The sequence below is a fragment of the Sus scrofa genome, chromosome 8 (assembly GCF_000003025.6).
Source record: "Sus scrofa isolate TJ Tabasco breed Duroc chromosome 8, Sscrofa11.1, whole genome shotgun sequence".
Lineage (NCBI taxonomy): Eukaryota > Metazoa > Chordata > Mammalia > Artiodactyla > Suidae > Sus > Sus scrofa.
The window spans coordinates 104,560,296-104,579,821 of record NC_010450.4 but is presented as its reverse complement, the minus strand read 5'-3'; the positions used below and the strand labels follow the sequence as shown (position 1 = coordinate 104,579,821).

Genomic DNA, 19,526 nt, shown 5'->3' with positions numbered 1-19,526 from the left:
TGGCAAATAAATTTTAATACTAACTCATGTATTCTTTTTTTTTTTTCATTTCTCACAGAGTTGCTACCCCATTTGGAGGTTTTGAAAAAGCATCAAAAATAGTTAAATTCAAGGTTCCAGATTTTGAGCTACTACTTCTCACAGATCCCAGGTTCATGGCCTTTGCCAATCCTCTTTCTGGCAGACGGTCCTTCAATAGGACTCCTAAGGGATGGATATCTGAGAATATTCCTATAGTGATAACAACTGAACCCACAGAGGATACTACCATACCAGAATCAGATGACCTATGAAAAGAAAGTTATATGTGCCATAAAAACCTCTGAATATAAATGCTGCTGTTTTATTATTCTACTTACAGGCCAAGCCATGTACACACTTCATTAGCAGCAATAATTTAGTGGCAATTTAACAATTTTCCTTTTATGGCATTTAATTTCAATCTCAGATCAAATACTAATAAACGATTCAAAATCTTATTTAAAAAATTTTTAACTCATTTGTCTTTATTCATAATCTTGTGTTCACAATCCAGCTTTTTCACTGAGAAAGTCTAGAAAAGTAACTGACATCAAAAGTTTCATCTTTGTTGCCTTTGATATGAGCCACTCCTGAGTAAGTTTTTCAAATGGATCTAGAATCAAAATATACAGTGCAAGCTATTTAGATTAATTCAGAGTTTTATTTCAGGGATGAAAGCTATTGGAGTTGATATACAAACATAACTGATGGAAAAAAGCTTGGGTTCTTCTTTTCTGTTAAGTTTCCATGATAAAATAACTTTGTCTGAATTAAGTCTTTTCCTTCAGAATTTCTAAGGTGCTTTGTATTTTTCAGTGTGCTTTGAACCATTAGGTAATTAATACAGATGACATTCTACAGAGTTCAATTGGGTTGTTATTTTCATTTTGTATTAACTCAAGGAGACTGAGTGACAATGACTCAAAGAAAATCATACTACTGTAGTTTTCATGACCAAGGTACATATGGAATTCAAGTTCACAGATCCCAATGTTGTCTGTTGATTAGGTTCCACTTTATACATTTAGGGCCAACTTTATGCATTTTTAGAAAAGTAATAACAAAACACATGCTATATGTATGAGAGAGAAAGTATAATTTGAATTGGCAGCTTTCTTTGCTGAATCTTTAACTTCTGCTCAAATCCTTAATCACTAGAGAATACATGTTATAAAATACAAACAAAAACAAGAAATGGAACACAAAAGCACTGGGAGTAATGTAGCACACATCTATCATGAAATATATTAATACACTGGAATAAAAGACTCAAACTAATACGAAATTACAGATATGTCTTAAAATGTGGTTAAAGAAATATACAACATGAAACTAATAAGAAATAAATATCAGTTTTTCCCATTTCAATTCAGTTAAAAGTTCCCTGATAGATGTTTATACCAGAGAAGAAATGTCTCATCCATGGAGAAGTATCTGCCAGATTAAGTTTAGGAGAAAGGAAGGAGAGTGTATAATAAATTACTGAAAATGCTATGTAGCAAGACCACATATTTATAAAAGAATCCATATGTAATGCTGAAAATGGTGGTAGTTTTAATCATCCTTTTTTTGTTGTTGTCTTTTCAGGGCCACACCCAGAGCATACGGAGGTTCCCAGAGTAGGGGTCAAAGGGAGCTGTAGCCACCAGCCTACAATGTAGCCACAGCAATGCCAGATCCAAGCCATGTCTGTGACCTACACTACAGTTCATGACAACGCTGGATCCATAACCCACTGAACAAGGCCGGGGATCAAACCTGCATTCTCATGGATACTAGACAGATTCGTTTCCACTGAGCGATGACAGGAACTCAGTGGATCTTATTTGTACGTATTATCATTGTAGAGCATTTCTATAGTTTAAAATATATCTTTAAGATATCTTAGTTTTATTTATGTTTTGGTGTTTACCTATTTTAAAATAACAATGTTGGCATCTGCGATAAACTCCCATCATACCATTTTTTGGTTCATTTTAATCTTTCAAAAAATAAAAAAATTAGTCATATTCTATTATGCATTTTTATGAAATTCCTTAGCTATTTATTAGCAATTTTAAAATGAGCTACTTTTTTCATTAAACTGAAATTTTATTGCATGATTTTAACTATCTATAAATAGTTAAAAATCTATACTCAGTATCATCACTCTGTTAACCACCAAAAAGGCCAGCTATTAAAGATGTTAGCCATAGAACAGTATTCTCCAGTATCATAAAGGACCATTTATAAAGGGGGAATCCTAAGTTTTTGTGGTTTTTTTAAGATCGGGTAGAAAATATGGTATAATCCTTTATCACTATCATATTTCTTCCTTCCTTGGAAGTGTCTATTAAGTCTAGCTCAGCTGTCTGACATCTTTAGACATGCCAAAATTTCACACTCTGGTTGCTACACAATTAGAATTTGAAAGGAAATTTGAATGAGTTTTCCACTGACCTGAAAAGCAACTGACTCTTTCAAAGACTGAAGAAATATGATCGCCTTTTTTATAGCAGCAGAAAGACTGGCATTTTTTTCCCCACCCACATTTGTATACATGAAAAATGAAATAAAGGAGAGAGAAAATTTTTTAAAAAAGTAAATTAATAAAATTAACATTTGTTGATGAGCTTCTAAATGCCAGTTCCTATACTCACTGCTTTATAACAGCCAATGAATGAATATTTTAAATCTTATTTTATTTTAATCATTATCCTGTGGGAAAGGTATTATAAATATTCTCCATTTTAAATAAGAAAATTAAGCCTCAGAGAACTAAGGTGACTAGTTTAATTCTAGCTCAAAAGTGGAAGAACTTGGTGAGTCTGGCTCTAAAATATATATTCTAAGAACTCGTGGTCCATAACTTGTCTTTCAAAATAATTTCAGCCTTAAACTGTTTTATTATGTCTAGACAAAATAATAAAAAATATCCCTTATATTAATTTTGGGAAAATACAGCTAAAAGCTGAGTCATTTTAGAGTCACCCTCAAAAATCATTCAGGCACTCATAATCATAAAAAGGTGAACTTTCAGAATGTTGAAACAAGCAATATGCATGTTTAATTATGAAATTAGAGAAACACAGAAACATATTCTGATTAAACCCATTTGTTTCTGCTCAGCATTCTGCATACTTCTGATCCATGTAAGCTTTTTTTTTCTTTCCCTGAAGGATGAAGGGGGAAAGAAGAGGAAATAAAAAGAGGGCAGGAAAAAAAAGGACAGAAATGTATGACACTAATAGCCATACTGTCATCAAGATCATCTACTGTGAAAACACACCAAAAACATTCCTGTAAATGAAAATATCATTTATTTTTCAAAACTTTAGAAGAAATACAATTTCCATTATACTGCTCAACGGACATTTGGGTCATGAAATTATATGTCCTATTTTATTTGGCCAATTTCTTAATGATCAACTGGCCAACAGGTCTCCAGGTAATACTAAAGCTATGTTAACAACTAGATCTATGGTTAGAAAGATCATTCTTGGCTTTTAACTCTTCACTCCCTTCAATCATTTCTCAAGGCCAGTATCTTCCATTTCTTAACTCAATGTTTGAAAAGACTTGATAATTAAAATAACTATCAGTTATTACAAAATCAAGGCAAATACAGAAATAATTTTTAGTCAAAATTGACCATTTATTGCATCCACTGAAAAATTTTACACTTCCTAAATAGATCCATTTATAAATGTTTTAGCAGCTTGGAAATGGAGGGAGCCAATCATTCTCACACAGGCTAATGTGGGGCAAAATGTCCAGTCGTGAGTGTGAAAAGAACATCCTGAACTTTCCAACTCAGGGCACAGCTGTACCAGCAGACTTATTAATTCTGGAATTTCCTCACTCTCCTGCTTATGCAAGATAAAACTTACATGACATCATTGCAGTTTCTCAGCCACAACTTCTTTTTTTAAGCTTAGGAAAGTATTGCTTTGAATGCCCCCTTTCTTATGAAAAATACTTTCAACCTCCACATGTTCTATTCTGTAGGCAGGAGGGCAGTTCACTTTCTTTGAAAGGTGGAAGAGTGCCAGGCTTTTGCCAAAAGAACAAGCAAAGGGAATCTATTCCAAACTAACTAACCAAAGCACCTCACAAATATATCAAAGAATTTTTAGAAAATTATAATGCTTAAAAAAGTTAAACTTCTCAGAACTAAGAAAAAAGTAAGTAAAATTGTAAGAATTTCAATGGCTTAAGCTGAAGTACTATTAGATAAATAAAAGGGTGTGTCTCTCTTTGAATTCCTCAAATAAAAGAATGAGATTTCAAACCAGGATATAAATTTTCCCTGGCTTCTCAATATAATGTGATTTCAAAAGGAAGATTTGGTATATGTGGGCAAAGAAGGGGGAAAAAAAGCTATTTCTGAGAGGTTATAGTTCAGATTCAAAAAGAATATGCTTCTTATTACTCTGGATTTTATAATAATTTAAAACACATGACAATTAAGGCAGTGTAGGAGATAGAGATGGTTCAGAAAACAGGACTGGAAAGTCAGAAGGGAAAAAATGTAAATTCAATTGTTGATGGAAGTACTAGTATAGAAATTGCAGCATTAGCAAACTAAATCAAAAAGAATGGGGACAAAAATGCCAGAATGAAGCAGGCTTAAAGGAAACGATTGCATTATTTTATGTTTTCTAGAGCCTTTTCCTCACCTCTTTTGAAGTAGCTTTGTTCTACATACACACAATCATCTGACATGAATTGTCACCCAATTTGATACTCACATTACATTTTCTTTATCATCTCTCACTTATAAACTGTATATGAAAGCAGCTGTATTTAAACATGTCAGCTGCCTGCTGATCTATCACAAATCAGTGATACATCTTGAGCAATTTACTTCACTGTGTAAATCAGTTTTCTCCAACTATTTATGTGGTTTAAAGGTCCCTTCTGCCTGAGATCTTCCCTGACCACTCTTGTTTAAGAAAGCACACTTATAATCCCTTATTGTGCTTTTATTATTCTTCACAGCCCTTATTACTCCCTAACATAATGTGTTAGTCTGGGTCCTCTGAGGAGCAATGTCAAGAAAAGGTTAAACCTGCAAGAATTTTGTTAGGAAAATTGCCCACATGAGAGAAAATGGGGACATAGTTAAAGATAGGCAAGGAGAAACCCAAGCTGACCTCAAAAGGAAGTCATGGAAGTGTTCTAGACTGCCTGGAGGTCTAAAAAAGATTGCAAGGCTGCTGCAGGATCCCTGAGCCAAAGCAATCTGTGTTTCCCAGAAACAGGTCTGCCTAGGGTCACTGTCATCGTCCGGCATTGGCTAGGAACAGATCACGGAAGGTAAGCTTGCAAGAATGCAATGACAGAGGTCAGACTGAGTAGAACTGGGGCCCTTAGTCAACCGCATTGTTAGAGATCCACAAGATGTAGCTGCTACCTACAATGTCTGTATTTATTCTTTTATTATTTATCTTGCCCATCAGAATGAATGCTCTCTGGGGGTGGAGACTTTACTTTAAAAAAGCTGCTGTATCTGTGCCTGGTGTATAGTAAAGAAAAACAAAAACTTGTTAAATAAATAAATGTATGTTAATTACAGGGATAAAATTAGTATCTATCTTAAAAATAATGCATTATAAAGTATATTACCCAATACATGGTAAATGCTTGGTAAGTGCTAGCTATTATTATTAACAAAATTACAAATCATCAAGATCACACAGTAAAAAAGCAAAGGAATTTAGAATGAAATTAGATTAGAGGTTACATTGGAACTCCTTTGGGACAAATATATTTGAACTTGACTTGAAACTAATATATGCTGGAGCAATGAGGATATTAAATACATACATAATCATAAACACCAAAGTGGCGTGACTACTTTTTAGGATAAGCATTAGTGCTAACTCTGTTCTCCAGACTCAAAATTGCAATTAAGGGAGACTTTTTAGGATCTTACTAAAATGGTACTATTTCTTGTGAACATTCACATATTTTAGAGGTCATTCGAGGATTTAAAAACATCATTATTATGGTGGATACCTGTTCAGAAAATACATTACACACACAGAAAGGAGTTCTCATGGGACTGATGGGTATATAATCCCTCATCTCTTTTTACAGACTAAAATGGATTTTTATTTAATTAAATATCTGTTTGAAAATTTTCACATCAGAAAGTATGTTGCCTCTGAATTCACTATTTTGACATGATCTTCTCTAGAATATAATGAATAAAAACAATCATCCAAAGTCCCTTTCTCAGTGGGGTTTCCACCTTGCTCAAAGAAATTAGGTACATGGTAGTCATAACAAGGGAAAGGAGGAGATTCCTCTATGAGCTAATGGAAACATAATGGAAAATACAATCATCCTGAAACAACTTTCTCTTCTTTCCCAACTTATCTTGAAAAGGCAGGAATACTTTACAAGCCTAATTTTAAACTCAGTTCCTATTATCTATCTTGCCTTACTTCTACCTAAAGCAAAACTGCCGCTAATGAAGATTCTGCAACATAACTGATTTGCCTCATGTTTCAGGCCTCCCGGGCAAGGCTACCTTCTAGGCCATACAGCGCACTAAGCTCAGTTTTTACTTCAGAACATAAGGTCAAATGACAACACAGACCACATTTATCCAAGAAATATTCTTTACCTCTGGTATACAGAAAGAGAAATGGATAGAGTTCACGATTAATTACAATGAATTTCCTCACAAACTCATCAAAATCTATCAAAAACACATTAAACTTATCATAATGCTATATTGTGAATGAGCATGGCCCACCTAAAATCAATATGTTGAAATCCTAGCCTCCATGTGATAATATTAGGGGGTGGGCCTTTATAGGAGGTGATTAAGTGATGAGGGTATAGTCCTCATGAATGAGATTAGAATCATATAAGAGAGACTTTACAAAGCTGCCTTGCCCCTTTCCCCATGCGAGAACACAGAGAGAAGATAGCCATCTATGAATTAGGAAGTAGGCTCTCACCAGACGCCAATCTGTCAGTGCCTAGCTTTTGGACTTCCCAGCTTCCAGAACTGCGAGAAAGAAATTTGTTGTCTATAAGCCACCTAGTCTATGCCACTCTGTTACAGTAATCTGAACAGACTAAGATACATAGAAACAGGGAAAAACTATCAAGTTTTCAGATGCATATGTATATAAAATATATCAATTCTGGTTAATGATCATACCCTGACGTTTACTTAAGTGCCCAATTGCTTGCATGCCAAAGAATATTGATATTTTATTTATTTTTATTTATTTTTAAAATTTTTTTTTATTTATTTATTTTTCTTTTTGCCATTTTCTTGGTCTGCTTTCAGGGCATATGGAGGTTCCCAGGCTAGGGGTCGAATCAGAGCTGTAGCCACTGGCCTACGCCAGAGCCACAGCAAGGCGGGATCCGAGCCGTGTCTGCAGCCTACACCACAGCTCACGGCAACGCCGGATCGCTGACCCACTGAGCAAGGGCAGGGATCGAACCCGAAACCTCACGGTTCCTAGTTGGATTCGTTAACCACTGCGCCACGACGGGAAATCCTGATATTTTAGATAAATGAGTAAGAAGCAAAAAATGTTATTTGACCAAATACAATCCACTGGTATTACGTTAATAGTATAATGAAACACTCTCTTTGGTTTAAATAAACAACTATTTGCTTAGAATCAAAACACTTGAGAAATAGACACTATTTTGAAATATTCTAGATCAAGTCCCTCATTTATAGAATAGAAACTCTCAGGTCAGAGAAGTTAAGAAACTCGCCCAGTCTCACACTGCATGTTTAAAATTAGAACCAGGAGTCCTGCTTCTGCTGTAACACTCCTCCCACCATTTTATTCTCTCTCCTATCCAGTTGAGAACACAATCCACCACATGGGTACAATCCACACACCTTCTGGTGACATCACATACTATACATGATTTCATATTTATCTATGTCTATATAAATATAGCCTTATAAAACTTGTATACTTTATTAGTCACAGAGAAATAAAACTGAATCAGGGTAATGTTAATAAAAATGTGGAACCAGAGAGTAAAGGCTTTTTTTTGTTTTTTTTTACAAGTTAGTAAGTTTTACTTTATCAGTAAAAAAAAGTTAATGTGACAATATCAAACCAAAATGAATATTTTCTAACCAGAAGAGAATACATTTCCATACTGTATTAAAGAAAAGAGTAAACATTGCTCCGTCCACTAAAAACCTCTTGGTCCATGTCTTTCAAACTATGGTTCTGTTCTATTAAGTGGATATAAGAACTAATTTGGATGGTTATGATCAGCAGCTTTTCAAAGGAGATGGAAGAGAATAAAAGAAAATATCAGAGCATATCACTCATAGAAATAGTATTATTTCAGGAAACTACTGATTTTGTTTTATATGTGTTCATGTGAACTGGATCACAATGTAAAATACACTGCTTATTCTAGGTTGTAGTCTAAAATGTTTGAAAATTCCAGCTCTATGTACTAATAAATGCTATTTAAAATTTAAATGTCAGCACTGTTTTAAGCAACTAGAATGGCTTTTCTCCATCACATTAAAATTACTATAACTAATTTGATAGAGTTCTTCAGAATAAAAAGACTTTGAAACAGTAGCAGAAAAAAATCTGTAGAAAACAATTTAATCAGAAAATCCTGATTTAAAAATATACAAAAAGGCATTAGCACACATTTTCAAGGATATTATTTGCCAAGAGTTTGTTTTTTCCTCCAACATAATTTGAGTTTTAGGGCTTTTTTACAAATAAGAGAATGAAAAACTCATAAGCAGTAACAGTTAAGAAATAAAGAAATTAAATACTCTAAAATTTCTGCTTTTACCTATAAATCTTTGAATTATTTCTATCACTGAATATTTTTTGACAATTTTATTACTCTACTAAAAAACAAACCTTATTTTCCTTTTTTCTTTTGATTGTGAAGTGAATTTCAACAAGGAAGTTCAACTTGAAAACACTGGTGCCCTGAATATTTTTATCATCCTTACAAAGAAAAGTGCTCTCCAGGGAAACTTCCGTTAGATTCACAGCTTTCGCCAATAAGTTATGAGCAAAAGGCAGTGTTATTTTATGATTGCATTTCTTAAAGAACTACTTCAAAAACAATATAGTCTAAGATGTATAGTTTTGTGTGTGTATACACACACATACATCATAAAGACTTAAATCTGTTATATTCCCAAGAGGAAGAAAAATAAGTTTGGCACATATCTGAACACCACAGTGTTTTTCATAAAGTCAGAGTACTACCATAGACATTCTGATTTATAAAAAGAAAATCTTTACCTGTGAAATGCTCTTGACTTCTTCCTTATTTTCCCCTTCCCTTGTCTTTCAGCACAGCACAAAGATGTCAATTATGCTTACCATAAGTATTTGAATACAGAAGAAATTTGATTGCATTTTAAGAAACAAAAGAGTACTATTTCTGATTGAAATTTCAGAATATTTCATGAAAGATACTTCACACCAGGCAAATTCTGTGTGAATAGGAATTGAATTCTAGTCCTGGTTCTATTAGTGTCTAAAGGTAACTTTACTTCCCTGAACTTAAATGTTCTCATCTATACAGTGAGGGATTTTAGAGAACTCATCTCTGATATCCTTTCTATCTTTAAGACTCTAAAGAACTGTATAAATAAAACATGTTATAAAACTTGTTTTAGAAAAAAGTGAAAGAGAAATTATATTTATGCACCAAAAATCCTACTGAATGGCTTTCAATCAAAAAGGTAGATATCTTTGACCTTTACTCCTTGATCTATTCAAGTGGTACATATTACCTTCTTCATTTCTACTTACTCTACTGTATTTCCACAGCTATAACCAGACATCATACTTACCTGGTAAGTTCTTCTATTTCATTCAGTTTGTTTATTCAGTGCCTCCTATATGGCAGACACTGTGCTAGGCATCTCACTTTCATTGTCTCTAAAATAAGAATATTAATCTCTATTTTAGGGTTGTTGGGAAAGTTAAATAATTTACATAAAGCATTCAGTTCCTGAGATATTTTGGAATTAAGTAAGAACTAGGAAAAGATTCCTTTATTCATATCTTTAGTATTTAGAATCATGTGGTCCAATCCCTTACTTCAGAACCATGTGGTCCATCTCCTATTTTTTTTTTTTTTTCTTTTTTTGCTTTTTAGAGCCACACCCGCAGCATGTGGAGATTCCCAGGCTAGGGGGTCTAAGAGAGTTACAGCTGCCGGCCTATGCCAGAGCCACAGCAACGCAGGATCCCAGCTGCGTCGACAACCTACAGTACAGCTCACAGCAAGGCCAGATTCTTGACGCACTGAGCAAGGCCACAGATAGGACCCACAACCTCATGGTTCCCAGTCGGATTCGTTTCAGTTGCGCCCCGACGGGAACTCCCAATTCCTTTCTTTAGGGATTAAGAAAGGTTAAGAGGTAAACTGACCTGCCCACAGCAACAGAGCTACTTGAGAGCAAGAATTCCATAATTCTACATCCATTCTATCATATCATGTTGCTTCTGAACACAAGAAATTCAACTCTTTCTTTCATTCTTTCTCTCAGATTACAAAATATTGCCAGAAAATAAAATCATGCAAATCAATGCCCACAGAGGTTGCAATTTTACTAATCCTGTCAAAAGCAATCCAGTTAGGGATTAGCTAGGACACCCTACTACATACAGATGAGGAAATTGCGTTTTAAAAGTAGTTAATAACTGTTCAAGGTCACACATAAAATAAATGGTGAAGTCAGTACTTGAACCTAAGTCTGTCTAAGTCTAAAGGCGATACTCTTTTATGGTACCATGTTGCCCTTAAACACGGTCTCTACTTGGCTTCCAAACAATTTTAATGCTGCCATTAGGGTTAACTTCAGTTATAGCTGGAGCTGAATCTAGCCTTCATCAACATTTTCCTCAATGATTAGCTGAAGACAAAGAAGATACTATTAATTTTGGCAATATAAAAATTGAGGAAGAATCATGAGATACAGACTAAACTCTTAAGAGATTAGGTATATGGTATTTTAAAGAAATAAAGGAAACAGATTATGAAGCTGCCAGTGCTCTGAGACAATATAAGCATTTGTATCCCAAAAAATTAATGGCATTGGAGTTCCCGACATGGCTCAGCAGTAACAAACCCAATTAGTATCCACAAGGACTCAGATTCGATTCCTGGCCTCGCTCAGTGGGTTAAGGATCCAGTGTTGCTGTGGCTATGGTGTAGGCTGACAGCCACAGCTCCAATTCAACCCCTAACTGGGAACTTCCATATACCAAGGATGCAGCCCTAGAAAGATTTAAAAAAAACTAATAGCATTAAAATTTGTGAAACTTGGCTTAATATTAATCCATACAAACAAAACGATGAAACAAAAAATCTAGTATTTTGTTGGTTTTTTGATTTTTATTTTGCTTCTTAGGGCTGCACCTACAGCAAATGGAAGTTCCCAGGCTAGGGGTCGAATCCGAACTGCAGCTGCCAGCCTATGCCACAGCCACAACAACACAGGATACAAGCTACATTTGTGACCTACACCACAGCTCACAGCAACACTGGATCCTTCACCAACTGAACAAGGCCAGGGATCGAACCCGCATCTTCATGGATACTAGTTGGATTCATTACCACTGAGCCACAATGGGAAATCCCAAAATTTAGTATTTTGAACATAAACTTATATAGGCTAACAAAGTGACATAGTTGCACAATAAGTTAAAACAATTTTACTTAAACTGTCCTGATAAAAACAACAGTGTCTGAAATAAGAGAGGAAATAATTTCTCCAAACCATAATCAAGCTAATTGTAAAAATCTGTTTTTATTTTTGGGCATCACATTTTTTTCAGAGGTTGACAACAAAAGTGCGTCCTGAATTCATTTCATGGATTTTTGAAGCCTGTTACTTCATTTTCCAGGGACATGTTGATGAGCCTATTGTCAGTGAACAGAGATAAGAGCCTCCTCAGGTGGAGGCTGACATAGGGGAAAAAGCATTTTATTTGATGACAGAAAAATGTTCTCCTGTTTCTGATAACTTAGATATCATATTCCCTTTTGATTTTATTTATTTTTTAATTTTTATTTTTGTCTTTTTTTGTCCCATAGCATATGGAGGTTCCCAGGCTAGGGGTCTAATTGGGGCTACAGCTGCCAGCCTACACCAAAGCCACAGCAACACCAGATCCGAGCTGGGTCTGCGACTTACACCACAGCTCACGGCAACAGCAGATCCTTAGCCCACTGAGTGAGGCCAAGGATCAAACCCACAACCTCATGGTTCCTAGTCCCAATTCGGATTCATTTCCACTGCGCCACAACAGGAATTCCTCCCTTTTGATTTTAAATCAGAGCCAAACAAGTTTAAACCAAAGGCTCATGCATATTTCTGTTCTTTAGCTTTCATTCTTTACATTCTACTCATATTTAATTTCCTATAGCTCTGCTTCTTTTTCTTATATTTGACCATGTTTTATATTACATGTTAGAATTCATTTTGTTCTATTTTATTTTTTAGAATTTACTTTAAATCTTTGTAGGATACAGTGATGCATAATAAAATAGTTAATGAATGAATGAGTGGATTAGTTTAATACTAGGCTTTCAAAAAGTTGAGAGTACGGAATACTTCTAGCTTTAAAACACAAAAGATATTATAGAAGAGAGAAAATAGATTTCTGTTGCTGCAAAGGACAGAAATAAGGCCAGTGTGTAGAAATTACTAGGAGGTGATTTCAACCCTTTGTGATGAAAATTTCTTAACAGTTAAAAGAAGCCTTAAAAAGGAAAAGAATGCCCCATAAAGCATCAGGTTTTCTATCACTGTCACTATATTTGAACAAAGGGTGGACAGCCACTGGCAGGGATGATTCTTTAGTGAGTGGGAGGCTGGACCAGATGGAATCTAAAGTCTCCTGCATCACTGGGATTATAATAAAATACATACTACAGCAAGAAAAACAACATATAGGTTCTAACAGCATCACATTATCATTGATGACAGCAGTATTGGTAATCATAATAACAACACTAATGGCCATAATAACACAGTATAAGACCTTACAGTTGCTTTTATCTGGGGCATTATCAAAAGACAGCATTTATAGGTATTATTTCTCACCTCAATTTTACAGATAAGAAAATTAGGATGTTTCAAAGTGAAATAACAAACAAAGGTAATGAAATTGCCTAAGCTGACAATAAGTCAGCAAAAATTAAGGAGGCTACTGGTTAAACCACTAACTGTAGTTAACTAGCTAATGCTGATTTTGGTAAAGCAGAGGCTTAGAAAGATTGGGATGTATGGCCAGTAAAGTTTTGGCTATGGAAGAGCTGGCTAAGATGTCCTGGATGTTAAATATGATCTTCTGATGTTTAAACAAAATGTCATGTTACAGAGCTTTGAGAAGTCCAATGAACACAACACTTGAATTCCATATTTTATAAAAGGATAGAGGTCCTTCAGGGACGTTCTCTCTCCTGCCTTCCCCATATCTGCCTTATTTTTCCAGACTAGATATTATAAATGAAAAGGCACATTACCACACCTCTGAGGTCACATTTTTTTTTTCTTTTTTGGCTGCACCCTTGGCATATGGAAGTTCCTGGGCCAGGGCTTGAACTCATGCTACAGCAGTGACAATGCCAGATACTTAACTCACTGAGCCATGAGGGAACTCTTGAGCTCACATTTTTATAGCTTTGCAATCAGAGAAAAAAAATGGATCTTTTCTGCAAGCTCTAATTTGAAAACTCCTGAGAAAGGATGCTAGTTAGCCTGAATTACCCCTACATCAGTAGCTACAGCCAAAAAAATAGTAAAATGCCTACATGAAGTTATAACCATCCTGTGATTCAGTGGTGTGGATCTAGTACTTAAAAGCAGGAAAAGACAAAGCAATATATGTCCACAATACATATTTCCTTAATTGAAAAAACTGAAATGTATATTAACCAGACACTCCTTAATACATTTTTGAAACAGTTTTTCAGATGTGCACATAGTAAAAAATTAGGTTTTCTAAGCTTCTTAGAGATTACTTGATTAAAAATATAATTTTATCTCATTTTTGTTACTATCCTCTTACTTCCTTTTTTCCCCCCGAATGGTTTTCATCATCTCCAGACATTAGTTAATTTGGCCATAATATGACTCTACTTCTGGTTCTAATTGTAAGAAGCTACTTAGGATGGAAGGGTATTCATGGAGAGCATCTGAATACTAACCGCAGACCAGGAGTCTTCCAGAGACACTCTTAGCAATGACAACTTCTCTCCAGGTGTCTTCACTCTGATCTCGGTAACAGTATACTTTAATTTTGTAGAAATAAAAAAAGAAGAAAAGAAAGCCTTATTTTTAACTTTTCATTCAGTGACTTATTGTAGATACTAATTCAGGTATCAAACTTTTTAAGAAAATTTTAATAGTTGATTTACAATGTTCTGTCAATTTCTGCTATATAGCAAAGTGACCCAATTATACACACACACACATGCACACACACACATATATACACACATTCTTTTTCTCCACCATGTTTCATCACAAGTGATTGGATTTAGTGCCCTGCGCTATACAGCAGGACCTCATTACTTATCTTTTCTAAAAGTAATAGTCTGCATCAACTAACTCCAAAGTCACAGTCCATCCTACTCCCTCTCTCTCCCCCGGCAACAATGAATCTGTTCTCTATGTCCATAAATCTGTTGAACAACTTTTTATTGATGTTTACTCTGTGCCACTGCATTAGATTCTACAGAAAGAATGAAGATCAAGAGAGGCCTTTCATGGGATTTGCTTCCTAGATAGTGAGAAAGATAATAAACAAGCAGAATAAGCTAAATAATCACAGGTTGTGAAAAATGATATGAGATGAATAAACAGAACACTGTGATAGCAATAAACAGGGAGTTCTAGGTCAAGGATGACTTTTCTAAGAAGATGGAATTAAAACTGAAGAAGAGAGGATGAAAAGGAGTCAGCCAGTTGGAGATTCAGGAGAAGGTGCTGTAAGTCAGGGTTTCTCAACCTGTGCACTACTGACATTTTGAATCATATAATTCTTTGTTGTAGGGGACTGTTTTTTCCACTGTAGGATGTTTAGCAGCATCATTGGCCTCAATGGACGGGATAACAATAGTGGCATCCTCTCTACCCTAACAGTGACAACCAGAAATGTATTAGCCTTTGCCAAATATCCCCTGAAAGACAAAATCATTCCCAGTTGAAAATCACTATTCTAGGCGTAGGGAATAAAGAATGCAAAATACTCAAGTTAGGGAGTTAGGGAGGTAAGGATAGACCGAGGTCTGTAGGCCTTAACAAGAATTTGGATTTTTTATATTAATAGTAAGTTCTTGAACAATTTTAAGTTGGGAAGTAACGTGGATATTTTAAATAGACTACTTTGGCTTCTGTGCGCGAAACAGATTTAAAACCATGAGGATAAATGAGATCTTATGACCAGGCACTGAGGAACACCATCATTCAGAAGATAAAAGTAGACTGGAAAGTGTAAAAAGAAAGCAGATTGAAAAGGAACAACCAAAGAGGTTGGAGGAAAGCCATGAGAGAGAATGGTATTACAAAAATTAGGATGTGAGTCAAGGAGGAAGCAGTCAATTGTGACTAGATTTTTCTGGTTGGCCTCATCATTAAGTCACAGACTGAAGATTTCTCTGGAATTGCACTGGTTTAGCTCATCTTCTTGCCTAACTACAGTTTCCCCTACAAATCTTCTGTATATAGTTCCAAACTAAACATCCTGTTCAAGAACTTACAAAGGGTTCCTATTATAGCCCTGCCACAATAGGCCTTTTTCATTTGTTTCTAAAATTTTGCTGGTGAAGTAGTCATGTCTCCTCCTCAGTGTCTTCAAATGTGCCTACCCATGAACCTTTCAAGCTCATCTCTGATTTCCCACAGAAGTCTTCCCTAACAATTCTGGTCCACATAGATGTCTCCATTCTCTAAAAAATCAACAAAACTTCCAATGTCTCAGTCTATCCAAAGAACACTTGAAGTTTTATGCCCTGGAAATAGAACAATAAAAAAAAATATGGTCCTTGATCTCTAGAAGCTTACTAAAAAAATAACACTCACCAATCCTCAACATTTCCTTAATACATTTAGAATAAAGTTTGTTTCGTATGCAATCCTGAGTCAGACATTCAGCTACTACTGCTCTATACTTCTGTACTTCACCCTATTCAGCTCAGTCATGGTTTGCTACACCTTCAACTCTTGATTACCTCCTGGAACTATTGGATCACAACTCCTCAGGATAGAAGAACGCTACTCCTACCACTTAGTGATAAGGTGAATATTGCCACAAGATGGTACATCTCCCAAAGTCTGAGTTATAACCACGCCAGAATAATAGTAAGAGGTGTGTTAAGTATGGTGGTATTGATGATATAAACTTTGACTAGGTCTCAGTCAAAAAATATAAGGTGGTCTATGGCATTCCAAGTATGTTCTCTTTCATGATCGTAAGCCAGTGTGAGGTGCAGAGATCTTTCTTCACTAATTTGGTCCACCCAATAAATAACTATTGAATCAAACATATACATACATCCCTGAAAGACAAACTGTAATTCTCAGAGGCAATACATTTAAAACCTATGTTGTGACATTTCTAACTACAAAGTCTTCTAGCAGCAACTCCTGTCCTAAAATGCAGTACACTGTCAATTTTCCTTTCTTGCCATGATTCTTCTTCAGACTGCCCTTTTTATGCTTAATTTGTGACCCATTAAAACCCAGTACTTAGATGTGCCACAAACTGGTACAAAGTTTGAAATTACACGATTAAAGTATATAGTCAGGATTTAGTCAAATTCTTGAGCAGGGTGAACTGAAGAGCATTCTTCTATAATCTCTAAATGAGGGAGATAGTATTGAGTGGTTATTATCCACAGTTCAAATTATTTTTCAAGAATGAAGGTGGGGGTTGCTCTGTCAGTTACATTTGCAAAGAGATAATTACAGTACAATATAATTGTTAGAAATACATCTAAAAAGGGTGAAGGAAAGGCAGGTCTGAGTCAGGAAGTTATGAAAAGTTCCATGGTGGAAGTAAGTACTCAACTAAGACCTCAAGGACCTTGAGAATCTAGCAGAATCACAGAAGAACAAGGAATTCAGTGTAACTGGTGTGGAGTCAATGGGCAAGAATGGTAGATGAGATTAACAGTATGGGGCTAGATCATAAAAGTGAAGGGGAGCCCCTGAAAAAATCTTGGCAGAGGAATATCATGTTAGAAATATTATTAATAGACTAGAGGTTGGACTCAAGTGGGATATAACTAGAGGCTGTTGAAACAGTCCAAGGGAGAGGAGTCAGAAGAGATGATGAGTACTTGATGGATTAAGACAGTGAGAGCAGAGATTAAAAAGAGGGTTTGATTCCACAGATCCTTAAGGAGATTAGTCAATAGAGTTTGATATTAGGATAGAGGAATTAAGGAAATGTAATATAAAGGCACTCATAGACTCTTGACTTGGGCAACTGGATGCTATTATCTGAAATACAGATGAAAGTGGGCTAGGTTTCAGATGGGTGGGAAGAGATAAGGCACTAGGGGTAAGGAGTAGTAAAGATGCTCATGTCAATTTGGAACATACTTAAACTGCCTGTATGAAATTCAAATGAAGATGCTGTTGCTTAAAAGGGTCTACTCTGAAGATAGATATTTGGGAGTCCTTGGTGCTCTGGATAGCTGGTAAGTTCATCATGGGGAGGCTACTGCTCAAGGAGACAGGAGTAACAACAAAAGAAAATGGAGAGTTGGGGAACACAGAGGGCACATATAAAAAAAATATATTTAAAAATGCATCAGAGAGGTAGTGGCAGAAATAGCAGAAAGCGGCACTATGGAAACCAAGGAGAGAGTTAATGGTGCTATTTTTTAAATGTAGAGTTTTTTCCTTCTCCAAAAGTTTTAAATTTCCTGAAGGCAGGGACCATATCTTAAATTTCACTTTATTTTCTTCAGTGCCCAATTCAATAAAGGGAACATAGTAAATGCTCAATAAATTCTCAGTGATTCAGTCTCAGGTACTATTCACCTATACCAATCTAAAATGTTTCTTCAGATAAACATTTAGAAGTACCTATGAGTTTAGTTAAATCGATTTTTATAGTCTGTATGTTCTACCTGCAACAGCTTAGAAATGAGTTCCAAAACCTTACTTACTACTTATTGAGAGCAATCTTTGATACTAAAGATGACAGTGAATTTTTCCTTTACTACCATTTGTAAGAAATATGTTATGGGGGTTCTCGCTGTGGCTCAGAGATAATGAACCCGACCAGTATTCATGAGGACGTGGGTTCAATCTTTGGCCTCGCTCAGTGGGTCTGGGATCCCCGCCTGCAGTGAGATGTGGTGTAGGTGGCAGGAGCTAATCTGGATCTGGCCATTGCTGTGACTCTGGAGTAGACTGGCAGCTACAGCTCTGATTCAACCCCCAGCCTGGGAACTTCCGTATGCCACAGGGTACGGCCCTAAAATCCGCACCCCCCCAAAACAAAAAGAATTATGTTATTATTGAACAAAGTTTAGCCCATTTTCCAAGCTTTAGCTTGCAACTTAAAACCTGTTGAGAGTACAGTATGGAGGTAGCCAATTTTTTCTCACAATTAACCATTAACCAGGTCAACGTGTTATAAAAGCTTTCATTTTATTAATAGTCACGAAACAACAACCTGGGTGATATACATTTAAGCCAATGGAAGCCATTTAACTGCAAATATTGTAATGATTCACAGAAAGCTAAAGAGACCTGTGTATTCACATGGGGTTTCGATGCCAGGCAATAGTTTTCTCTGAGGTAACAACACCTAACTTAAACGGCAGTCGTTGGTGGATTCGCGTCCCTGAGCTTAGAAAATACTGAATAAATGACCAAGACTACCGGAATAATCACCTCTACTTGAGGAACTATCCCTTCCTTCCCTCTACACCACACAGACCAACCTGCAGCCACTTTCCTCCAACAGAGAAGCCCCAGCAGCCCGCTCCCGCCTTAGGAAAAATGGTCAAGCTCCTGCTCTCGCGGGATCTGGCGCCTCGGAGTAAGTCGACTGGATCGCGCGCCCCATCTAACCCCCGCGGGAATACAGTTTCGCAGGTCCGGAAAGCCGGGAAATCGCCTGCGGGGGGCGGGGCCAGTTTGGTGTGCGGGAAGGCGAGGCCAGCTCCAGGGGGGCGGGGCAGGGGTGAGGCGGGGAGAAGGGCGGAGCTACCAGGACCTGTTGATCGCAGGTGTCACTGCCCTCACTGGCCCTGGAGTGCTGAGGCATGTGCGCATGCTCCGTGCGCTGGGTCGAGCTCTAGGCGGCAGAGACCAGTAGCCTCTGCTCCAGTTCCCGGTGAGCCTCGGTTACGGTGGCAGCTGTTTGTCTAACAGCTTGGTGTCGACCTGAGGCGGAGCTAGGCCAACGGGAGGTAGCTCTGTAGAAGTAGAAGGCCATTGTTTCTCTACCTGGACCGCATACTATTCTCGCTGAAAGGGCAGAGCTCAAGGTAAGTCTACA

The 19,526-nt window shown here is 36.4% G+C and overlaps 3 protein-coding genes across 5 annotated transcripts in view; 2 read left to right on the top strand and 1 right to left on the bottom strand.

The window, feature by feature from the left end:
• The window catches only part of MYOZ2 (myozenin 2), a 30,426-nt gene extending 29,546 nt beyond the window's left edge, over nucleotides 1–880 (top strand). For 2 of the 3 annotated variants that reach the window (XM_021100518.1, XM_021100520.1), the window contains one exon: nucleotides 59–488. In XM_021100518.1, coding sequence (XP_020956177.1) covers nucleotides 59–293 — 235 coding nt within the window. In that variant the 3' untranslated portion in view covers nucleotides 294–488. 3 annotated transcript variants of the gene reach the window in all.
• The window catches only part of SEC24D (SEC24 homolog D, COPII coat complex component), a 444,678-nt gene extending 425,579 nt beyond the window's left edge, over nucleotides 1–19,099 (bottom strand). The window contains exons 1-2 of the mRNA XM_021100700.1: nucleotides 18,967–19,099; nucleotides 14,212–14,295 (exon numbers count right to left, since the gene is read on the bottom strand). The gene's annotated coding sequence lies outside the window, so the exon portion shown is untranslated. The remainder of the gene's footprint in view (nucleotides 1–14,211; nucleotides 14,296–18,966) is intronic.
• The window catches only part of USP53 (ubiquitin specific peptidase 53), a 60,508-nt gene continuing 60,092 nt past the window's right edge, over nucleotides 19,111–19,526 (top strand). The window contains exon 1 of the mRNA XM_003357043.4: nucleotides 19,111–19,515. The gene's annotated coding sequence lies outside the window, so the exon portion shown is untranslated. The remainder of the gene's footprint in view (nucleotides 19,516–19,526) is intronic.